The 25,774-nt window shown below is 37.0% G+C and overlaps 1 protein-coding gene across 2 annotated transcripts in view; it reads left to right on the forward strand.

Moving 5' to 3' along the window:
• The window catches only part of Dph6 (diphthamine biosynthesis 6), a 130,925-nt gene that overhangs the window by 59,747 nt on the left and 45,404 nt on the right, over positions 1-25,774 (forward strand). For both annotated transcript variants that reach the window (XM_060371435.1, XM_060371436.1), the window contains exons 4-5: positions 14,518-14,591; positions 15,833-15,951. In XM_060371435.1, coding sequence (XP_060227418.1) covers positions 14,518-14,591; positions 15,833-15,951 — 193 coding nt within the window. The remainder of the gene's footprint in view (positions 1-14,517; positions 14,592-15,832; positions 15,952-25,774) is intronic.

Here is a 25,774-nt window from a genome sequence, read left to right on the forward strand (position 1 = left end):
GGGAGCATATGTATAATTTGTATAGAAACACTAAGCTATACAAAAATATTTCAGCATCTCAGTATTTCTACCTAAAGGGGTCATGCATCTATATTTAGTCAGTCTTGGTCTATATCTCACGTTAGGGAACCATGAGTTTGCTTTCTTTTGTAGAGATTTCCCTTTTCTGAACATTTCAAGTAAATGAGCTCTCCCAATGCAGAGTACTTTACCTGACATCTTTAGGTCTAGTGTTTTTAGAGTCCGTGCTTGCTGTACACACAGTACTCTTTTTCTTCCTGATGCATTTTGTTAAACAGACTTATTTATTATTTTTTTCTGTCCATTTACCAGTTAGTGAACAATTAAATCATTTTCAGTTGTGCTTTCTGTAAATAATTCTATGAATATTTACATAAAGTATATGGAATTTTTGTTGTTTTTAGATAGAAAACATATGAAACTGTTCGTTATACTCTGGTAAATTTCTACTTCAATCCTTAAGGAATTGTCAGACTTTTAAAATGTGGTTTATTGTTTTGAAATTCTTTTTACAATATTTTTTTTCAGATTTAGTTTTATTTTATGTAAGTGTTTTGCCTGAATATGTGTTGTGTACCTTACACATACCAGGTCCCAAAATAGATCAGAAGAGGGCTTGTAACCCCTGGAACTGAAGATAGAGATGGATGCTGGAAAGTGAACTTGGGTCCTCTGTAGGAGTAGCAAGTGCACTTAACCACTAAGCTATCTCTCTGACCACTCCCACTTTAAATTCTTAACCTTTGGAGGGTGACAGATGTACTTTCCCAATCAGCAACATGTATAGTTAACGTCCTTGAGAATAAACATGGACGTGCAGTTTCAATCTGCTATCATTTCTGAGTATATTTTCTTATACATATTACCCATTATATTTTTAGTGGAATATCTATTGAAATTTTTGCTCGGTTTTGAGTCTCTAGTATTCTTATATTCCATACATGAAAGTTCTTTATGTAGGTATTCCTTGACTTGTGATAGGGTTATAACCAGATAAACCCATCAAGTTGAAAATATCTTGAAAGGAATGTATTTAAAGCACTACCTCCTAAGAATCTTAAAACTCTTTAATTTTCTATAACAAGTGCTCTGTAAATGCTATTGTTTTAAAAGGAAAAACCACAGAAAAATCAAAATGTTTTCCAATAGTCATCTACTTTAGGTGGGACATTGTTTTCCCTAATGTGGCTATAAACTTGGTATCTTAAATATGGCCTAAGGGTAAAATTTAAAATTTCTAGGATTAACTTTTCCTCATGAACTCCCCACTCCCACTGTATGCACATAAACATTTAAGTTTTTGTTTTTTAATTAAGTTTTTTAAATATTTATTTGGTTGGTTGGTTGGTTTTGGTTTTTGGAGGCAAGGTTTCTCTGTGAAAACTTGACAGTCCCAGACTCACTTTGTAGACCTCAAACTCAAAGAGATCCACCTGCCTCTGCCTCCCAGAGTTCTGGGATTACAGGCATATGCCACAGTGCCAGGCCAAGGTTTATTTTTAGTGCAAGTTTAATACTGATTTATTTCAATTGTTGCATGCCAAATTAAATTTTATCATCTTAGTTCTTAGAGGAAAATTATGTTAAATTATAAAGAAAAGAAATTGTTTCTCACAGTTCTGGAGGATGGAACACTGGCGATCAGTGTGCCAGCATCTGGTAAAGCCTTTCATCCTCTGAGACTCAGTTGAGGGCCTTAGACAAGAGAGAATATGAGAGAGGAAGAAGTACAGGGATCCGCCTGTTTTAGCCACTCCCAAGGGAATGGCTTCCCAACACCTTTCCGTTAAATTTAGTTTGTTAAATTCAAAACCATACCAACTTTTTGGGGGGAGATATATTGAAGAAGGTATAGTGTATAAAATCCAGTAGTAAATATGTTATTTAAATAAGTGACCTCATTTTTCTTTGGCCTAATTTTTTAAAGTGTGTGTGTGTGTGTGTGTGTGTGTGTGTGTGTGTGTGTGTGTGTGTAAATCCCTGAAACTGAAATTTCAGGTAGTTGTAAGCCTCCTGATATGAACAGAACTCCAGTCTGCTGCAAAGGCAGCAAGTGTTCTTAACCACCAACCCGTTTCTTCTGCCCTTTGGCTAATTTGAAAGGACAGCCATAATATTATTATTATAGTAAAACTGAAATACTTTAGGTAACTTTTTGATGGAAATTTAAAATTGTTCCTTCTACGTATAGTTTGCAAGACTGACAAATCACTGCTTTTTATTTGGATAACCTGTTGACACAAGAATAGCTGGAAAGTGCCTGCTTTTGTAGCCACCCCATGACAGTGGCTTTCCAACACCCTTACGGTTTATGAGGAGACAGCCTTGTGACTGTTACTGTGAGGGATGCAGGTGTCAAGGGGAGCACTGGTCACTAACGCCCATGTTGTGTGAGAAGACCACAAAGGCTAGTGGCAGTCTGAAGCTACTACTTCTTGACCAGTTTGATTTCCATCCCTTAACCCAAAAACAGCTTTTAAGTTACTGCTTAATGAACTCAGATTTACAGAAGTCTTAATGAAGTATTCATTCAGCTTTAATCAAGGTTAGTCCTTCCTTAATAGATCACCATTTGCCAAAGCATTTCCTAAAAAGAATACTGCTCAAAATAGATAAGAAAGGAGCATCACTTTCTCTGCATCTCAGAGACCTCCTGACTAAAAGCTGACCTCAGTGGGTCTGTGTTAAAGCCCTCAGTGTGATGGGCATCAAAACTCTTATGTCGCAGTCGTCCATATCCACCCCTGGGAAGTAAGGTGAAAGAGGTGGACTTCCTGAGTTACCGTGAATACCCAGTGTTTGTGTGTACTCAAAAGCGCAGGGTTCTCCTCTGTCACTGGTCTTCATACTTCAAGTTGCACTTGATGAAGAGTAATGAGAGTCTTGTCACAGCTGAAATGTTATCTGATCCTAATAGAGCAGAATAAAGATGGTGGGGTATTAATTTGAAACTTTCTTTGTCCGAGGGCTTAGAATTTCTGTTCTGCTTTTTAAATTGATTGTTCATAGCTTCTGCCCATTATGTCTTTCAAAGATAATTTTCTATTCTTTTCAGATTTAGTTAGTTCCTTGCAGTGGAAACTGATATATCAGTTTATAAAATAGCTGTCTTTTATACTGCTTAGAACAGTATATTTATAGTTAAAGCAATCTTAATTAGGAATCTGTGAATGCTCTGAAAAATTGTAATATTCTCTGAAAGTTTAAGGGTTTTTCAAAATCTGGAATTATAGCAGAGCCTTTTCAACCCTCTTACTAAAAGTCAGCACTTACTTTGGTATTGCACATTGTCTTAGCTAGTAAAACCACAAATGATTCATTGTTCATTGTTACAGATTAAAACAATCTTAATTAACATGAAGTTTTTGCTGAGGTTATTGTCTATCCCAGATATAAAAGAAAACTGATAAAATTATACATGGTTCATTTGAGGCACTCTGCAAAACTGCAGATTCATGGCCTTGAATCCTTATGTACCTTTCTTCAACAAACCACAAAGTACTGGTCTTTATTGTCTAAATATTGAATCAGCCTAGTGAAAGAAGTGTTGCTCTGAAGTTCTTTTACAGGGAAATCCCTCTGATAAGGCCATTTAAGAGTCCCACATTCTAAATATATTCTATACTTTTCACTTTTTTATATTGAATCATTCATATATATTTATATATACATATGTATGCTATGTGCATGTTTATGCAAGTATATGTATAAAATAATCTTAGTCTTTCTCTTTGTTACATATATTCTTAAAATGTAAGAGGTAATTTAGATGTTGAACATAACATTTTTCTCAGACATTGCTTCATTGGTAGGCAACACTGTTTAGTTCTAGGCTTATCAGTAACCTTTGTACATAATGTGATATTGTCTGAATGTCTTACTTTGTTCAGCCTTCCCTGGCGCTGATGAAGCCTAAGGCTGCTGTTTCTTTGAGTTACTGATAATTTTTTTATCTGATTAACTGACACATTTAGTTGAAATCAGACACAGCCCTTAGGCTGGGCATGGATTTAATTTAAAAAGTATCAAAGGTTTACTCTGTGTGCTATTTAATCATCATGTTTATCAGGCAAAGAGAAATTACCGGAAGGACCATAGGGAGAGGGTTATCTTAAGGAGCAGTAGCTTGGGAAATTGATAATGGCTACAAGGTAATTTACTGCTAACTTTTACATTCATTAATATAACATTTCCCGCTAATAATTACAGTGTATGTAATATACTAATTAAATTGAAAGCATTATCACTAATTTTCTTTTTGCTGAACCCCCAAAGATAGCTGGATAAGAAGTGAGAATGTAAAATTGAAGAAAGCACATGTAGTCACACCAATTTAAACAGTTGGAGAGTTGGACAGATAAAATATTTTTAGAGATGGAAAATGAAACACTACAAGTCTTTAGGAGAATTCATGGTAGGCTGTGACAAGGAAATGAAATTTCCAAATGAATGAAATCACTATATACTATAGGTTTGTAAAATATTACACTGGTCTGACCTGTAATAGTCATACATCTACCAGAAGCTAATGCGTCACTACCTTTGGTGAGGATAATGACACCACTCTAATGAATGAATATGCCTCCCTGGTGGAGTACACTGAGGCTGTGGGCCTTTGCAGTACTCTTGCTTTTTATTTGGCTCTTAACACTGAAACATAATTCACATTCTACTTGAAAACCTCATGCTATGTAACAAAGCATAGTATCCAAATTAATATTTAAGAGAAAACTATCTCCCTCAAAGATTTCTTAACAAAACAGTAACAAATAATCTATAAGGGGATATATTTCAAGTTTCATATAATTCAAACAATAAATGTTGCATGCTGATGTATGGTTATATATAATTGTACATTTTAATCTGGCAGTAAGCCTCCAGGGTTTTCTCCTACTTTCATTAATGATATGCATAGGATATAATAAAATCTAAAATAATATAATCGTTTTTGCTTTGTGAAACATAAAACCCATAATTGAGAAGTCTTATCTTCATGGATATAATAACTATTGTGCAATTTGCTAAATGCCTTTTACCATAAATCACAAAAAGCATTTCTCTTATTTTGTTTATTGAAAGTCATGTTGTTCTCATTCTTAGGACTGAAAAGTTTAGTAGTTTCCATGGAAAGGAATATTCAATATTAGAATAATAGATAGTAAAAGAATCTTAAACCCCTTATTTTCCACTGAGGACACTGAAATCTAAAAAATTTAGACATACTGGCAAATCTTCCATGACTAGTTATCATTATCAAAAATCTAGATCAGTCAAGACAATTTATTGCATTTGTAGATTTTATAAAGTATTCATAATTTGAATTGCCTGTTTATTTTAAAGCATTTAGTTGAAAATTAGTAAACTTTAATTATATAAAATATTTTGTTTTATTCTATATAGTTTGTATCCACTCACAGAAATATTTGCAATACTACTTTTTATCATTAAAGATATATTCACATATTTTAATCCAGCTACTTAAGGCTAGAAACCATGACTTATATTGCTTTTTTTATATTCTGCTTATTTTAATTTTGTTGGTGTTTCTCTATTTGCTCTTGTGGATAAATACATATATGTACATATTTATGCCACCTGTGGAAGTTTGAGGACAACCCAGGATGTTATTTTTCGGGAGCCTCCTAATTTTGTTTGAGACAGGATGTCTTATTGACCTGGAAGATCACAGAGCAGGCTAGGCTTCCTGCCTACAGAGCTCTAGGAATCTATCTGTCTGTCCTTGTCTCTCATCTCATCATTAGGGATTACAAGAATAGACCACCACAGAAGGCTTTTTACATTGGTTCTGGAGATTTAAACTGAGGTCTTCACATTCCCAGGGCACACATTTTGCTGAGTGAGCCATCTTGCAGCACCCTGCTACAATTTTTTGTTGATATTTACAGTTACTTTTTCTTGGCCGTTTTAAACCTCACTTGTTCGCTTTCTTATTCTTTTCACCTAGTCTTTTCTACATTAATTTTTTAGTCTGTCTAATAACTCATGTAATGATGGTAAAGTTTCAATGTAACTAGCCATATACAAAGTCCTTTAATGCAGCACCAAAATTTCATTTCTTCAGTAATTGAAACAGAAAGTCTGGTTTTCCATATTGACAACAAAATATTACAAGCTTACCCCCAAAGCAACGTAATTCTTTAACTGGCATGAGCTGGTTGGCTGGTCATTTTGTCAATACTTGGTCTTGATAGAAGTTAGAAAAATTTAATAAGAAGTTGGGAAAATTAATTTCTACAGTTCAGAGGACCTTAAGATACATTGATATACGCAGCTTCTGTAGTGGTTTGAAAGAAAATGGAACCCATAAACTTATATATTTGAATTTTCGGTCCCCAGTTGGTAGAAATATTTGGGAAGTATTGAGAAGTTTGTCTTTGTTGGAAAATGTGTGTTTTTGTGGGTGGGCTTGGAAGTTTCAGAAGCCCAAGCCATTTCCCGGCTCCTTTTCTTTCTTTCTTTCTTTCTTTCTTTCTTTCTTTCTTTCTTTCTTTCTTTCTTTCATTACAGATACAATTATATTATAATCTCAAAAAGTAAAAGAAAAATAAGTTTTGAAAATGATAATGCTAGATCTTGAGATGAGTAATAGAGCATGTATTCCACATTATGTATCTCCCCTAGCCCACTGATAGGGGAGGTCCTCCTCCCTTACTATCTGACCCTCGCCTATCAGGTCTCATCAGGACTGTCTGGATCCTCTTTCTCTGTGGTCTAGTTAGGGCACCTCACCAGGGGCAGGTGATCAAAAACTGGCCACTGAGTCCATGTCAGAGACAATCTCTGTTCCCCTTACTAGGGATCCCATGTAGAGACTTAACTGTCATGGGCTACATTTGAGCAGGGGGTCTAGGTTCTCTCTATGCATGGTCCTTGGTTGATTCATCAGTTTCTGCAGGACCCCCTGAGCACAGCTTTTTTGGCTGTGTTGGTCTCCTTGTGGAGCTTCTGTCCCATCTAGGTCTTTCTATCTCCCTTTCTTCCATAAGATTCTCTGCACTCTTCCCAAAGTTTGGCTATGAGTCTCAGCATTTGCTTAGATACGCTGATGGGTATCCAAGTCTTTCAGAGGGCCCCTGTGGAAAGCACCTGTCCTGTTCTTTGTCTTCTTCTACTTCTAATATCTATCTTCTTTGCCCTTCTGAGTGAGGATTAGGCCTCATCTTTAGGGTTCTCCTTGTTGTTTAGCTTCTTTAGGTATACAGATTTTAGTATGTTTATCCTATATTATATGGCTGATATTCATTTATAAGTGAGCATATGCCATGTGTGTCTTTCTGCATCTGGGTTACCTCACTCAGGATGATCTTTTCTAGTTCCCATCATTTGCCTGCAAAGTTCATTATTTCTTTGTTTTTCATTGCTGAAAAGTATTTCATTGTGTAAATGTACAATTTCTGTATTTATTCTTCAGTTGAGGGATATCTAGGTTGTTTCTAGATTCTGGCTATTACGAATAAAGCTGCTAAGAACATGGTTGAACAAATATCCCTGTTATATGGTTGAACATCTTTCCACTGTATGCCCAGGAGTGTATAGCTGGATCTTGAGGTAGAATTATTCCTTATTTTCTGAAAAAGTGCCAGTTTCTCAATTTCATATGGGAAAACAAAAAACCCAGAATAGCTAAAGCAGTCCTGTAGAATAAAAGATCTTCTGGAGGTATCTCAATCCCTGATCTCAAGCTGTACTTTAGGGCAATAGTAATAAAAGCGGCATGGTATTGGCATAGAAACAGACTGGTTGATTAATAGGATCAAATCTAAGATCCAGAAATAAACCCAAACATCTACGGACACTTGATTATTGACAAAGAAGACAAAAATCATACAGTGGAAAAAAGATAGCCTCTTCAACAAATGGTTCTGGTCTAACTGGATGTCTGCATGTAGAAAAATGCAAATAGATCCATATTTATCACCCTGAGAGAGTACTAATATCTAGAATATATAAAGAACTCAAGAAGTCAAACACCAACAAACCAAGTAATCCAATTAAAAAAGGGGGTACAGAGCTAAACAGAGAATTCTCATGAAAAACAGAGGAATATCGAATGGCAAAGAAACACTTTAAAAAATGCTCAACATCCATTCTCATCTGGGAAATGCAAATCAAAACAACCCTGAGATTCCACCTCACACACATCAGAATGGCCAAGATCAGAACTCAAGCTGAAGAGGATGTGTAGAAAGGGGAACCCTCCTCCACTGCTGGTGGGAATGTAAACTTGTACAACTGAAGTGGCTTTTGTCAGGTACACCTGTCACAGCAATATGACAAGTAAGTAACAGAGGAGCTTCTTCAAATCATTAACCCTAAAGTACTATACCCTGTCAACAAAAATGCCTTGGGCCTTAAAAAAGAAAAGCACCTACAATTCTACCCTTCTGTTCAATTGGATAATGTAAAGAATGTTTGGGCTCAGGTGATGTCCCACTATCACAAAAGAAGCAAAAGTAAAATAATGTATTGTCGGTTTCTAGATGGAAGTAATTGGCAAATTATTTTTATCTTCTGCAATTTCTTTGTCATTTAATTTTCAGCCTTAACAACTTTTCCCATATTTAATTGAGAACTCTCACAAAAGGAGATGATAATACAGCAAATTAGTGACCTAATAATATTCCATCTTGAGTTCAGCGTTTAATGGGACAGTGCCAGATGGTGAAATTTTTTTCCATACTAGAATGTTGCTATTGATCATGCAAAGAAAAATAATAATTTTTTAACTTAGAAAATATTTTTATGAAGTTTATTTGGGAATTCTATGTGTCTCATTTAGAAGTATTTCATTTAATTGGTATGCTTCTGTAGGTATCTATTTATCTAGACTAAATGAAGAATGAGCAGTTTAAAGAAAAAAACAAATAGTACTTCCTCAGCCATATTAATATCTGTTTTAGTTACCTAGGCTGCAGAGCATCATTGACATTCATAAGAGTTTCTTACTCAATAATACTGTTACCAGAAGTCCAAATATTGCCACTTAGAGGATAACGCAAGAGTCTGTCTTTAATGAATGATTCATACTAACAAAGTTAGAATGCCTTTCAGATGAAAAACACTTTACATTCAGTAGATCATTTTTTTTTCCCAACAGACAAGAACTCATTAACAGAATAATACTGGTAACAGGCATTTTTCAAAGAAAATAATATCTCTGATAAATACAAAATGCCTATCTTCTCATCTGTAGAATAAGTAGGCCTCACTCTCATTTATAAAACTGGACAGCTTGTTTCCAGGCTAGGACTTTCATGAGCCAAATATTCAGCACTGAGACAAGTGAACATTAATGAACAAAATCTTAACTTGGTTTTAGATTTCTACTTTTAAACCTGTATTATTCTCAATTTAAGATTATCACTGCTCCTGTGTGATCACCTGCCTTCATCTCTGTCTAGAGCTTTGTTTGTGAATAAGGACACACAGCATTAGCTACCATTCACAGAAGGATCCACTTCTAGCCTTGAATGTAAATATTCTTCATATACCCTTTTAAACAATATTTAACAATTCTTGAGGATTAGGTTATAACCCTGAATGAACAGATCTATGTTTATACTTCTCTCCAAGCTTAAAATAGCTCTAATGCTATTTTAAGAGTCTACAATTTGCTTAATATAGAAGGCTTGGCAGCAGCTACTAAATGGAGCCTGACAATTAGATATGTTCAGATTTGGTAGCAGATAAGTTATTTATACTTTTACAGCCAGATTAAAAAAAAAAAGTCTTTGGGGTGTGTGTATATATATATATATATATCATGTTAAGGAAGATACAGGATAGCAGTTGACAATTCTGACTGCTTTGTATTTGCAGTACAATTTTTATCTTTAAAAGTAAATATCCCTGAGTTAGATAAGATGGTACATGCCTATAATCCCAGCATCTTGGAGATGGAAGATCAGGAGGAGCTTGAGGGCATCATGAGATACATGAGCCTTTGCCTCAAGAAACCGAAATTAGATGAATAAGTAGTTCATGATGTTATTGTCTGTCAAGATAGTCCTTATTTGTAGTCCTTTAGGCTCTACATAGACATGTCACACAGTCTAGGATAACCCCTGTATTCATTACCACAAAATTTTAATTTCCAATGATACCCTTTGATATGTTTAAATGTTTCTCTAGTCTGAATATAGTATAAGGCACACTCAGACTTTTAAAATTGGTTTTTGGTAAACAAGTGAATAATTTTACCTCCCAAGTTACCAGGACATAGATGGTTAGGGAGTCTTGGGGATAGTGAGAGGAAAGAGAAAAGGACCTGGAAGTTTCAGGAGCTCCACAGGAAAAACAACAAAGCCAACTAACCAGGACCCAGAGGGGCTTGCTAAGACTAAAGCATCAAACAAGGACCATGCCTGAACTGCACCTAGGCCCTCTACAAATATGTAGCAGATGGTAGCTTAGGCTTCAAGTGGGTACTGTAGTAAGGGAAGTGGGCACTGCATCAGACAGTGACAGCTTTATATCACTTTCTCCTGGCAGGACTGCCTTGACAGGCCCCAGACGAATAGGACAAATTCAACCCCTGATGCAACTTGATGAGCTAGGCTGGATGGGAAAGGGAGCTCCTCTTTTCTATGGAAAAGGGCAGGGGGAGGGGATAGGGAGAGAGGATGGGACTGGTAGGGGAGGAAGGAAGGGACTACAAGGATGTAAAATGAATAAAATAAGTAAATGATAAAATAAATAAATAAAATATAATTTGAGACAAAAAATGAAAAGAAATATATTCCATGAAAGTAGCTGTATACCAGTTATATGAGGATATTCATTAAATTTATATTGTACATATAATTTGAACAAAGGCTAGAAAATCCTAAAATTCCAAATAACAGGAATAGTTGAATGAATCATAGTATACTATGAAGAGAAAAATCAATAGTCATTAAAAATGTATTTTCTGAAGATATAAAGATATAAAACTATTTACGATACAAACCTAGGTAAATGAAATATGCATAGAATCAAAAACATAGAAATATATAGCCACAGAAAAAGAAACAAAAATACATCATAAGATAATAATTATTTCCCAATATCACCATTTCATTTTTGCTGTTTTATTGTATACTTCCTCAAACATCACATTATTGTTTTCTTAATCAATTGGGAAATTACTCAAAATACACACACATACACACACACATACACACACACACACACATACACACACACACACACACCTCTTATTCTGTCTTGGTAATTTGGAAGTTATGCAGTTGCCATACCCTTATCAGCTTTGAATGTTCTTTATATTGTAAAACATAAGTATTTATTTTATAAAATTTGTTTAGTTTCAACTTTTATTTTTAAGAAGTCTTGGCATCATTTGTATGTATTCTCTTAAAATTTCATATTGTTATAATTTTGTCATTTTTCCCTACTGGTTTGTTAACCTATGTTTCACTGACTTAAAACAAAGATCTATCTATCTTATGTGTTACATAATATTATCTTTTTTAGTTTTGTTGTAGGTGGTTGTAGAAGTATAGAAACACTAATTTTTCATGGCCAATTTTATTAAATTATAGTCATCTACTGATTCACATTTATGTAGGCTTTTCTTGGGTAAAAGCCACAGTGATACCTTTTTTCAAAGAACTGCAAACAAACATGTGAGGGGCAAATCCATAAATAGGTGGTGTTTAATTTCAGGTAGTATGAAAAAGAAAATGGGCAGGATAGAAAGGAGTAACAAAGGAAAGAGCAGATGAAAAAGTCAGAGTAGGCCTTGAGTACTCCCATTGGGATGAGTTGGGTGGACCAGTAATGCAGTGCTGGCTGGTGAGGTCACAAGGATTGGCACCAGAACAAATAGTCTTGCACAGATGAAAACCCTCTGGACTACAGCACTAACCCCACTAGGCAAGATGTGCTCACTGATGTAACGGCAGAATGTGTGTTATAAGAGCGAACAAGAGCTCCTTGATTGGTTTTGAGGACTGCTTTGTAAAAAAGAACTCTTCCTGGTCCTGCTTACCTACTTAAAAACACGTGGCAGAAGAGATCCAAGATATGTAATGCAAAAAGAACAACATGGTAGAAGGGGCAGGAAGAATGTAAGAGTCAGAAATTGAGGGGTGCGTATGAAATGCTGTCTTTGGGCATGATATAGTAGTGTAATCATGATCTCACAGCAATTATAGATAGCTGTCAGCAACAGGCCTGCATAAAACTAGGCATGTCAGCAATCAGTTTTAGATGAAGGAAAAACCCATGATTGTGTCTCATTGTTGAATTATTGGCTTTTTATTCCCCAGATAAGAGCAGTCAAGGGTTAGTGACTGAGCCCAGTTAACGTTTTCTTCAGATAACAGTCAGGGGTAGATTTGATCCTTTAAGGTCTCTTTTGCCTAGTTTAAAGTTACATTCAGAATGCATAAGGATATAGAAGAACTTGTAACTACTTCTCAAATTTTCAGTACTGTTATAAAATGGTGTTAAAACTGGCCTAGAGTTGAGTGTACAGGATTATAGAACACTGTTGAGAAATGACAATGAGCAGTAGTGCTTAAGCCCAGGAAGCTGAATTATTTCAGTCAAATCAAGAAAGAGGTGAGACTTTTGAGGTACTTGGGGAGAAGAGGAGGAAGAAGAGTTGTTCTTGACAGACAAAAATAGTAGCCCAAGTAACTTTGAAGTAGTAACGTTGATAACAATTGTGATAATGAAGGAAGGAAACTTTTACTTGGTGTGACAAAGTGCTAACCTTCACAATAACCTGGAATACAGGGTTTATGATCATCTTTCTCTGTGGTCTGGTAAGGCTGCTCCCCCCACAGGGGAAGGTGATCAAAGAGCCAGCCACTGAATTCATGTCAGAGACAGTCCCAGTTCCCCTTACTAGGGGATCCACTTGGATACTAAGCTGCCAGGGCTAGAAAGGAAAGGATGAAAAGGGGGAAAGGCCTTAAGAGGTCGGGAGGAGAAGAAGGTAATAGAATACAGGAAATCACCTCCAATCCCTGCACAGATTTTATATATAATATATATATATATATTAAAGGATATATATATATATCTGTTTCATTGTGTATTAGGGTAGAACTTCAGAGATATGTAACAGGAAAAGAACTAAAATGTTGATCTTTTGGTACCTTCACTAGTATATAATCTATTAATAAGGAACACAATGCCTTGATTTTTATAAAGAATACAATGACCTATGAAAAGAAAATGTTGAGGAAAATTAAAGAAAGGTTAAAACCCTGTGTCCTCACAAAGTTGCTGATAGAGTAAAATAAAGAAAATAGCTCTTTTCCTGCAATGTTATCTGACAGAAATAATCATTTGGGGGGGCAGTTTGGGAAGATTTTTTTGTATTATTTTTATGGGTATGTTTTAAATTTCCATTATTTCCAAAGGCAGAATAAATTCCTGTTTCATATTTCTTTGTTTATTTACTATGGTATCTTTTTGGACACATTGTTATTGCAGCATGTCAGGTTTATTTCAGTGTGCCTAGAAGCATGATTTATTTACTGTGAAATACTTATTACTGCTATTGTCAAGTTGTACTACTTGACAATATTACCGATGTATTACCAATGAGGACATCTCTCTGAAGTGATTTCTTCTGTCAGTCTTATACAGAGATGGATTTTCTCTTAAATGTATTCAGAGAGTTTCTACCCAGGATATTATTGGTAATTATCCCTAGTAACTCCCTTTATATCTGTATTACAGATGACATTCCCTGGTTCATATCTGTGGTGTATATTGTTCCTCCCTTGGTTAAGAACATTACACTTATTTACATATTTTAGACCTGTTCTTTTAAATTCCTAAATTGTCTTTATACTTGGTTTACCTTTACCTTTTGATCCATCCTACCTTTGGGCCATCTGCAAACAAGATCATATGTGAATTTACATTCTCCTTCATTTCCTTTATGAATGTACTGGGCAAAGTCTTTAACCCATGGGCCCCTGCTGGTATCCTCAGCTGTGACTGTACTGACGTGATTCCTTCTGCCTGTGTTATAATTCTCTATATGGAATACTAGGCAATACCTCTGTGCTGCTCATCTTTTTACCAAAAATCTAGATTAAAGCCATGTGTGGTATATCTGAATATATATATGTGTGGTACTAATGTGAAAATTATTGAAATTATTCAATCTGGGGAAATATTGTCCCTGAAAAAATTTTCATAGGAGTTTCTATTGAATGTCAGTGTTGTTAAATATATAAATGTAAAAAAACATTTTGGAACTGCTTCTAGGTCTGTCTCCAGGAAAGTAGGTCTGTAGTTAAAGTTTAAGTAAAAGAATGATTACTTCTCTTGCCACTGGGTAGATGATTAAAATATATGTACAGATAATTTTTTTCTAAATGTGTATTTGCAGAAAATTATTTTGAGTCAATGGTGGCTCCTTAGATGGTATGCAATTCATGTGTAATTTTCAACATGGGATACAAACTGCAAGCCTATCCTTTAATTTATATTTTTTTCTTTTATTTTCAGGAAAAAGAAGAAATAGAAGGGGTATCAGTAGGTGCTATACTTTCTGATTATCAACGTGTGCGAGTAGAAAATGTGTAAGAGAACATCAATTTGTCTAATAATTTTTAGAGTTTGTGCTGAGAATGTGCAAGGCTAGAATTATAATCCCAGATTCCTTGTAAAGTAAAAGACATTGTTTATGAATAAAAATAAATAATTGTACATAAATCATAAGCAGATATGTTATCCATGCTCTATAGATCTAAACATACATCCAATTAACAAAAGCCGTATTTTTTTTTCTTTGAGAAACTCATATGAGTACACAACTAGATATTATCATGATCCCACTATCTCCCCTTGCCTCCTCTCTTCTGGACTCAGCAAGTCCCCGACAGGACTTCATGTCCTCATCCTGCCGCCCTTCCTCCTCTACTCTTCAGGAGCACTTAGTGTGAATAGTATTCTCTGTTTGAGTCTAAATAGCGTTTTCTGCATGCACGTGGGTCTGTGCTCATACACTGGAGCATGAGCAACTTCTCAGTGCCAGCATCCATGGGCAAGCCAAGTCATTCTTACAATTTAAATGTAAGTGCAATATATAAATAAGTAATATTTTCATTTTCATCAGCAAACCAGTTGTTCTAAAACCTGCCAAACTGTCTCAAAGCAGTTAAGACTCTTTTGTCTCCTCTCACCTCGGCATTTATGGGATTCTGATAGGCTTGTAAAGTGTGAGAGCATCACATTTCTGTCTACACACTATGTCTTTCCCGATTTGCCAACCTATAGAAGTATTAAAAATGGGAATAATTATTAACTGGCATTGGTATACATTTTGTCATTGATTTCTAAGCTTAAAGCCTTATGAATATTGATATTTTTAATATTCCTCGAGATTTAATTTATGTTTGTCCATAGACCATGAAAATTAAGAATGCAAGGCATTTGTACATTTTTTGTTTTTCTCTGTATGTGTGTGTGTGTTTGTGTGTGAACGTGTGCATCCCATGGCACATATATGGAGTTCAAAGGAAAACTTATGGGAGTTGTTTCTCTCCTTCCACAATGGGTTTTCCAGAATTGAACTCGAACAGCAAGTCTAATGCTTTTATCCTATAAATATCTCTCTGGCACCACATGGCATTTAAAAAAAAAAAAGAAAGGAGGAGGAGGACATTTTAAATGTTAAAATCCTTGAAAGAAGCATTATGTTTAAAATTAAGTTGCTGGGGACCCTGAAACTGAATACAACCATATCATTTGTTTTTGTTTTTTTTTTCTTTTTTTGTGTTTTATTTTGTTTTGTTTTCTTCTTCTTCTTTTTACTTTGTAGATGTAAACGGCTTAATCTCCAGCCTTTAGCTTACCTTTGGCAGAGAAACCAGGAAGATTTGCTCAGAGAGATGATAGCATCTAACATTGAGGCCATTATCATCAAAGTAGCAGCTTTGGGTATGTAACCAAAATTTCAAACAATTGTCTACTACCCCATAGGTAATCACAGGCTACTAATATGCACAGAAGAAAGGTTGATGTTTGTATATAAACATGTGGAGTCACAATTGAAGTAAACACTCTGTGTTAGAGATGGAGAGAGAATTTCAAAATAGCTGTTTGCATGTTTGCCAAAGGGAGTAATAGTGAGCATCTCAAGTATTTGCTTGATGATTAAAACTGATATGGTTTTCTAAGTTCCTGTCTAATTTGAAATTAGGTTACTTTAAACAGAAAATATAGGAATTATTGTGTGTCTTCGTTTAAGTATGTGCTTCTCAGGGGGGAAATAGAGGTGTTCAGTTAATGGTTTTAAGCCTTTGAATAAAGAATACAGCCAAATTAATTATTTGCCATTTATGTGTAAGTAACAAAAGTTAACATTTATAGCATGTGATTTCTGTTAACTACCTTTAAGTGTGCAGGTGTGACATTTATTCTACCAAACACTATTGAAGGAAACTTTACTGAGGGTTCACAGTTCCTTTAAATATATAGAAGCATCTATATGATACAGTATAGGTTTCTAAGCCACTGTCATCCATTAAAATAGTCTGAAAAAAAACTTAGCAAATAAAATTTTTATGGTAAAAAAAAAAATCCATCTTCTGCAGAATGGTTTCATGATAGAAAATCTCAGTGCTACATGGACATGTAAAATATGTTACCAATAAGTATCTTGTATAATCTGGTTGTCTATATTTACTACTCTTCTATTGCTGCAATAAACCCAATGATGAAAAGCAACCTATGGAAGAAACAGTACAAATTGATAAGAGCTCATAATGGAGGGAAAGCATGGCAGCAAATGGCAGGCATGTCAGCAGGAGCCAGGAACTGAGAGAGCATGTGAAGAAACAGAACAAAGGGGAAGTGGGGAATTTCTATAACCATCAAAGCACAACCCACCCCCAAACCAGGCTTCCACCAGCAAGAACCCATCTCTGGAAGGGTCTAAGGTATATCCCCCAACCCAAGCAGCACCTCCATCGGGGCGGGGGGGGGGGGACGGACGGACAAGTATTTAAGTATCTGATCTTATGAGGGATATTTCTCATTCAAACCACCACTTCCTGGTCCCCAAGGGATTGTGGCCACTTCATAATACAAAATGTGTTTAGTCAGCTTCAAAAGTCCCCATAGTTTTTCAGGCTCAACACTGTTTAGTCCAAAGTCCCTCAAGACTCCCAGTAATCTCTTAATTGTAACCACTGATAAAAATAAAAAGAGCAAATTTTATACATCCAGCATGAAATGACAATGGAAACATTTTACCATCCCAAAAGGGTGCAGTCAGAAAAGCCTGGCCCAAAGCAAGATTGAAACAACTCCTGTCACTCTTTGGCTGGTAATTAAGGGCTCAACGGTTCTGCCTCTTCAGCTTTGCTGCCTGAAATAGTATCTGACACATACCAGTTTTAATATTAACAATGTCTTACATAAAGGATTTTCTTTCTCCTGTCATTTAAACAACTGTTTTGCAATGAATTTTTAAAAATCTAGCTTTTTAGAAATACTTGTTTTTGATTGTATGTCAATGAGATTGAATGCAAACATTCTTGTTACATCATACATGTTTTTTTGGTTGGTTTTTCTTATTTTAATTAATTTGTTTTTTATTCGCTTTACATCCTAGTTGTTGCCCCATCCCTTCTCGCCTCCAGGTCCCACACTCCCTCCCATTTGCCCCCTCACCTCTTCCTCAGAAGAGGGGAGCCCCTTTCCCAGCCCCACCCCCCTTCAAGTTGCATCAGGACTGAATGTGTGCTCTTCCCCTGTGGCCTGGCAAGGCAGTCCTTCCAGGGAGTCTGTGTCCAATACAGTACCCACGTCCCTTACTAGATGACCCACATGAAGCCTAAGCTGCCCATCTGCTATATCTTTGTAGAGAGCATAGGTCCAGTTCATGCATGGACCTTGATTGATGCCTCAGTCTCAGCAAACCCCTCTGGGCCCTGCTTAGTTAGCTCTGTTAGTTAGGTCTTCTTGTGGATCTCTTTTCACCTCTAGGTCCTTTTTTCTTTCCTCCCACTTTTCCACAAGACTCTCTAAGCATCACCCAGTGTTTGGCTATGAGTCTCAGCATCTGTTTTGAGGCTCTGCTGGATAGTTCTCTTAGAGAACAACTCTGTTAGGCTCCTGTCTGCAAACTTAGCTGAGTATCATTCATAGTGTCAGGGGTTGGCATTCTCTCATAGTGTGGGTCTTTGGTTGGGCCAGACATTGGTTGGACATTTACTTAATCACTGCTCTGTCTGCTCTGTCTTTATCCCTGCTCATCTTGTAGGCAGGATAAATTTAGGGTTGAAGTTTTTATGGGTGTTGACGTTCCTCTTCCTCTACTAGAAGGCAAATCTTGTTAGGTGTCCTCTTCAGTCTCTATGGCCCTGCTACTAGGAGTCACTGCTTGAATGCCCCTCATATCCTCCCAGGGACCTACCCTGACCTAGGTCTCCAGCATGTCACTGAGATACCCCACCCTCTGTTTTTCTTTTTTCTGTAGGCCTTCTTGCCCTCTGTTTCCCAAGGTCTGTTCTCCATCCTCTTAACTCTCTGTGCCCTCTCCTACCTTATTCCATCTCTTCAACCACTACCTCTGTCTATTCTATCTGCCCTTCCAAGTGAGACTTATGGATTCTCCTTGGATTATTTTATATCCCAATTGTAGCCCCCTCCCTTTTCTCCTCCCAGTCCCACCCTCCTTCCCTCTTCCCTCCTATCCTATTACCGTAATACACTGAAAGGGGAGTTCTCCTTCCCTGCCATCTGTCCATAGCTTATCAAGTCTCATCAGGACTGCCTGGATCCTCTTCCTCTGTGGCCTGGCAAAGCTGCATTGCCAGGGGGAAGTGATCAACAAGCAGGCAACTGAGTTCATGGCAGAGGGAGCTCTGCTCCCTTTACTCGGGAACCTACATGGAGAGTGAGTTGCCTGTCAGCTATATCTGAGCAGGGGGTCTAGGTTCCGTTTAATTTTTAAACGTTTTTAAGAAAAGGAAAGAACCTAGGGTTTCATACGTGATAGGCTAGTACCCTGAGTCATACCCTCATACTAGATTTGTGATGTTTTATAAATGGAAGCATGCTGTATTGTCCACTGTATCTGTGACTTCTTTGACTCAAAATGTTGTTTATGAGAGTCATCCACACTTTGGAGACAGTAGTATTGTATCCAGCAATGGTACCACTCCAAGATGATACTCCATTGTAACAATATAATTTAACTCTCCTAGTAGTTGATACTGTACTAGCAGTTTCCAGTTTGCCACTATTACAGCAGTGCTGCTCTGAACACATGCAATCATCTAGTATATCCTCAGTCATATACACAGAGCATCCTGTTCTCAAGAAGCCCTGGTTTCTTGGTTACTTGTTTATATGTCTACATGTGTGTCTCATGCATCAGTTCTTTACTATATTTGATATCAGATTTTGGACTGTATTAGAACTATACTAATTCTGTATTCTACCTATATTTCTTTTCTTCTTTAATAAAATGATTCTGATTTTGAAGGACACAAAATAGGTACCATTATTAGAAAATCAAATTACTGGTGAGAAATGAGGCCAATTGTCTGTTGTTTTACACCTTTCAGTCTTTCTATTAACTGTAATAAACTCCTTAGAACTCATATAATCTCTTGTAAATGTGTTAATTGCAAACTTGTGGAAAAAATTAATTCTAAAAATTACTGACAATACTTACTAGAGGGGAAGTCCTTATCTGGACTGCTTTTATCAGAATACATTTTGATGTTAATAAGGGCTAGGGAGATCCCAGCCAGAGAGAAAGTACAAGAGCAGTTTGGCCCATCACCGGAAGTTTTTCTACTTGCTGAAAGACACATATGCAAAGTAACAGTATATATTCTTGAAAGCATGTATAGGTGTATGCATAGCTTCCTCCCAATTCAGCAATTTAAGACCTTAGCTTTGTGTCTACATAAAGAGTCTTTATCCATTAAGTTAAAGTAACTAATTGATCATGAGAAAAACCAAGTCCGTTTAAGGGTTAGTTAGATGAATCAGCTAAAGACATAGTGCCAAGACCCTACTGGGAAGGGCTCTGATATTGGGATGTGAGAATGAAGTGATGAGGGAGAATGCAAGCACACTTATGTATCTTTCCCATTTCACAAGTGTGTCTTACACAATCACTTACGCACCTCCTCTGGGAAGAGGGAATCTTAATTGAAGAAATGCTTTGCAGGATTGGGCTGTAGGCAATTCAGTCATAATTAATGGCTGAGAGGGTAGGGCCCAGCTCACTGTGGATGGTAGCACCCCAGGGTCAGTGTTCTTGAGTTGTTTAAGAAAGCAGGCTGAGCAAGTCGTGGGAGCAAGTTAGTAAGCAGTACTCCTCCAATCCCTCTGCCTATGTTTTTGCATCCACGTCCCTGCTTTGAGTTTCTGCACTGAATTCCCAGGATGATGAACTGCAAGCTGTGAAATGAAATGAACCTTTTCCTCCCCAAAGTCATCAATAGGACTTTGAACTAAAACATGGAGATCTAGTCCTAAGTTTAAAGTTGCACTAGAAACATAGGCTACTGTTATCACTGAACAAAAACACAGCAAGTCAATACCATTAGCCAAAAACATGTTTTCCATTTTAATTTCATTTTAACGTTACACCAATAGGTAACAAGGCTTGTGGAAGGCAGTGGTATTAAAATCTGCTCAAATGCATCTGCAGTATATTTTCTTAAAAACATGTATAAGTAAATGCATACCTTCCTCCCAAGTCAGTAATTAAAGACCTTTCTGTAAACACAAAGCTAGGTGTCCTGTGAGTCTTTATCAAGCAAATCCTGTAGTATCATCTAAGGAGACTATTATTAAGGCCACTGTTTTTACTGGCCCTATGACTTAATAATGCATCTACTGAGCCAGGAAGCCTAATTATAGAGGAAAGAGTATCTGTCAAAATAGGTAATAAATGGGACTATGAGGAATTCTAAGAGATGTAAAGGGACGTACAAGGGAATTATAGTTATGTGAAGGGGTGGAAACATGTGACCCTATATGCTGCAAAGAATGAAATAGATAAACATAGAGGTGCCACCTAAAAGTAGCAGTGTTACCAGATGATTCCTCTGTTTGGGGTGTCTTACTGTGGTAATTCAGAACCTGTAGCTCCCAGTCAGTTCTTGGTCTAGTTACTATTCTGCTCATTTTAGTGATAACAGTGTTACTAATGAATTATGTATGTGTACATTCTGAATAGTAGAGGCTTTGTACTCTATGAGTTTGAGTCAAAAGAATATATTGCTAACGAATCTACATGAGCAGAGCAGAAATCAGGTATCTATTGTCTGCACAGCTTAATTTTCAAGTATAGAATATCGATGCTATTTATCTAAGACAGTGATTCTCAACCTTCCTAATGCTATGACCCTTTAATACAGCTCCTTATGTTGTGATGACCTCAACCATAAAATTATTTTGTTGCTACTTCATAACTAATTTTGCTACTTTCATGTATCATAATGTAAATATTCGATATACAGGGTATCTGATATATTGCCCTGTGGGGTCACAACCCACAGGTTGAGAATCACTGAATTCTAAGAGGTTTAGAAGACCTACCTCAAGGAATATGTATTTGATTTGACACAAAATGAAGAGGTTCTACTAATACCTCTTCCATGGAATTCTAAAAACAATTTTAAGAAAAATGTATAATATGCTCAAGGAGATATATCAATGCTGCAACAGAGATAACACTATACAACAGATCTCACACAAGTGATAAATATATTACTTGTGATATTTGTGGTAGATTTGAAAGGCCATCTTACAGTAACAGACAGAAAGACAGAGCAAGACAGACAGACAGAGCAAGAAAGATAGTAAAAAAAAAAAAGCAATCTGCAGTCATTGGATTTTTTTCTATTTTTCTATTTTTATTTTTATTAATTACAGTTTACTCACTTTGTATCCCCCCTGTAGCTCCCTCCTTCCTCCCTTCCCAACCCTACCCTCCTTCCCTCTTCTCCACCCATTCCCCTCCCCCAGTCCAATGATAGGGGAGGTCTTCCTCTCTTTCCTTCTGATTCTAGTATATCAGGTCTCATCAGGAGTGACTGCATTGTCTTCCTCTGTGGCCTGGTAAGGCTGCTCCCCCTCAGGGGGAGGTGATCAAAGAGCAGACCAGTTCATGTCAGAGACAGACCCTGTTTCCCTTACTATGAAACCCACTTGGACACTGAACTGCCATGGGCTATGTCTGGGAGGGGTTCTAGGTTATCTCCATGAATAGTCCTTGTTTGGAGTATCAGTCTCAGAATAGAGCCCTGTGCCCAGATTTTTTGGTTCTGTTGGTCTCCTTGTGGAGCTCCTATCCTCTCCAGGTCTTACTACCTCCGCTTTCTTTCATAAGATTCCCTGCACTCTTCCCAAAGTTTGGCTATAAGTTTCAGTATCTGCTTTGATAGCCTGCAGGGTAGAGCCTTTCAGATGCCCTCTGTGGTAGGCTCCTGTCCTGTTCCCTGTTTTCTCCCTTTTCTGATGTCCATCCTCCTTGCCTTTATGAATGGGGATTGAGTATCTTAGCCAGAGTCCTCCTTTTAAAGGGTACGTATGTCACATAGGGAAAATATACAACTTACAGGGACAATAGAAATGTGTCCCATTTGGCTGTGGTGGGTGACAACATGGCTTCTGATGCTGAGTCCCCAAGGTCAGGTTGGAGAAGTGCCTGATTTCTAACAATACCACATAGCCATCATTAGAATATTTTTAATGTGCAAACCATTTGTCCAAATTGTATAAACTTTACTGGGTTAATATGGGAAGAGTACATGCTATAGTTTGGTCAGTATAGTCGTTTTGTTTTAATATTCCTTAGGAGCTTTTGATCCTAGTGTTGAGGTTTGAGGGGCATTATATGCACACACATGCACACACACACACACACACACCCTAAGTTATGAAAAGCCTATTGTGATGAAAGGAACCCTCAACAATCAGTCATGGATGATAGAGAAACTCATGGATTTCTACCTGTTCTAGTTTGCTTTCTGTTGTTCTCACAAGACATATAACCAAAAGTGGCTTTTTAGAAAGAGTTTATTGTAGCTTATGATTCAAGTAGGACCATCTGTAGCAGGAAGCTGACTGTTTACCAGGAAGCAGAGAGAGGAACTGGAAGTGAGCAAGGCATAGACTTTCTAGGCATGCCTCCAGTGAAGTATTTTCTCCATCCAGCTTCCTTGCCCTAAAAGTTCAATAACCTCCCCAAACAGCACCACCATCAAGTCCAAAGGAAACTCTACTTCCCCAAATTTCAGTACCCACCAGTTTCCCTGTACTGAAGAAGCCTTCTGAAGTCACCATCAGAAGAGATGTCTGGTGTCTATTAATTAACATACCAAAGTGAGAAGCTGACCTCCTGGCTCACTCAGTATCTGGGGCTGTTCTTAGATTCTCCCACCTAGCTAGTCCCCTACCCAGAACTTCTCTAAACCATGGACTTTCCTTCCCTTCCCCCAGCTTCTCATTCCTGTATTACCCTGTCATTTCAACCATGCTTTTTTTTTTTTTTTTTTTTTTTTTTGTCCTCTGTTTTGTCTTCCTTTCTTTGTCTTCTTGGCTAGTCCTTTTTTGTCTTCCTCTCTGTATCCCATTACTTCCCTCCTCTCATGGCTAAGTTCACTCTGCCTGCCATGTTCTGTGTGCCACTTGCTCTCCTTGCTCTGGACTCCTCCAGTCCTCCAGATGCCTCTAGCTATATTCTCCCTCATATCTACAATAAAAGCCTTCCCTTCAACCATTCCTTAGAGCAGTCATGTCCTCACTTTATACAACCGCCAACTGGAAACCAAATGTCCAAATATGTGAGGGACATTTCTCACAAAAAAAAGCTTCACTGTTCCTCCCCAGGGAGCGATTGGCAGTTGCTGAATGCCTATAGAAAGGGAGTCCTTGTGGTGAAGCCAGTAGTGATATGCCCATGCTCTAGTGGATAAAGAGCTCCAAATCCATTACCGTGAAGTCAGTCCTGGCTAAACTAAGTGCTAACAAATTAAACAGAACATTGCAGGGGTACTTTTGGGAGGGAGAAGGCTTTAGTAGTATGAAATATGAGGTAGTAAGGATAGTGAATGTGACCTGGATGTATTAAAAATGTGTATTAAATCTTCAAAAGGTAAGTGATATTTTTAAGTTTGTTTCTGTCAGGAAGTATTAGAGAATGATTCCCTAATTTCACTTAACTGTACAGTCCAGTATGGGCCAGGTACATACAGAGTGATGGGAAAGCCTGGACCAGCTGTTCTAAGTCTGTGCCCCCTATCTAAAGCCATGTTTTGAAGTCATTATTAAACATGGACACCAGATTTACTTTGAATCGGAGTTCTCGTTAATTTTATTCTATATTAATATGCCAAGTTTATAGAAAGTGTTTCTGGTGTGTTTTGCAGTAAGGCCTTTCTGAGTAAATCTGAGAGAGGTGTAGAGTCTAGAGTTTAGACAATCCTTGGAACATATTTTATGAAAGAATAGATACAGGAACCACAGTGCATCTCTGGAGAGACGTAATTATATTTCAAAGATGTGGGGAAGGCCAGAATATTAGAGGCATCTCCTCTAGTATAAAACTGGAGACACTCAAGGTTGTGTTCCTACTCCCACCAAAAGTTTCTTTACATTTCTAAGTGTAAAGACACACTCTAGAGCTATTCAGGAAAAATGTCTCAGAGATGGGACAGCTGCTTCTTTTCTCCTAACTGAACATGCAGTTTACTGGGAAGCCATTATACCTTACCTATAATTCAGGATATTATTTATAAGATTCCGTCTTGGTCTTATCACTTCCCTCCTGGGATAAGACAGTAATAGAAGGGGAGAATCAATGCTATTGTCTGTGTATAGAAATCACAACAGTAATCTGTTCTGCTCCAGGGAACATGTGCTGTCATTCAGAATACTAGTAGACATGAATTAAAATGCAACAGTAGAGCCTAGAGAGGTGGCTCAGTGGGAATAGGATCTTGTTTCCATGTGTGTAGACCTGAGTTCCATCTTTGGGACTTATATGGTAGGAGAAAACTGACACCAGGAAATTATCCTCTGATTTCTGAGTCTCCCCTGCCTCCATTTTCACTCACACACAGAAACACACAAATGAAGTAAAATAATTCTAATAATAATCATCTTAGGATAACAGAGTCGGTATAGCCTCTACCTGTGTAATACCGGACAAGACTCTGTCCTTGTGGCTCTGTGATTGTACAGATTAAACCCAGGAACACCTTGTACATGGTAGGCATGTGCTCTACCACTCAGCTAAACCTTCAGGGCATCTCCTATTTCTAAAATTTTTAACTCATTTTACACGGCATCTAGCTGTTTTATTTTATATATGCTTAAAGTACAGAACATAATTTTAAGAAAATTTATAGGTTCAGTCATTACCACATCGAAATTTAGAATAGTTTTGCTCCCACCCCAACAAAACTTCCTGCCCACTTACTATCAATCTCTAATTCCTCTTAAATTACTTTTTCTTCTCGGGCCCAATAATGAGGCGGGGGAAAATATTGTTTTTTTTATCTTTGTAGATTTCCCTATCTAGACTTCTTACAAATGGAATTCTATAATATAAGACCTACTAAGACCAGCTTCTTTTAAGAATAGTGTTTCCAAGTTTGACCCATGTTATATCACGTGTCATTTCTGGTATCTATGTATCTACATAATATCCCATTACAGTGACATTTTATACCATATATTATTTAGCTCTTCATCTGTCCATGAGCATTGTGTTCTTCCTACTTTG

This window comes from Meriones unguiculatus, chromosome 18 (genome assembly GCF_030254825.1).
Source record: "Meriones unguiculatus strain TT.TT164.6M chromosome 18, Bangor_MerUng_6.1, whole genome shotgun sequence".
NCBI lineage: Eukaryota > Metazoa > Chordata > Mammalia > Rodentia > Muridae > Meriones > Meriones unguiculatus.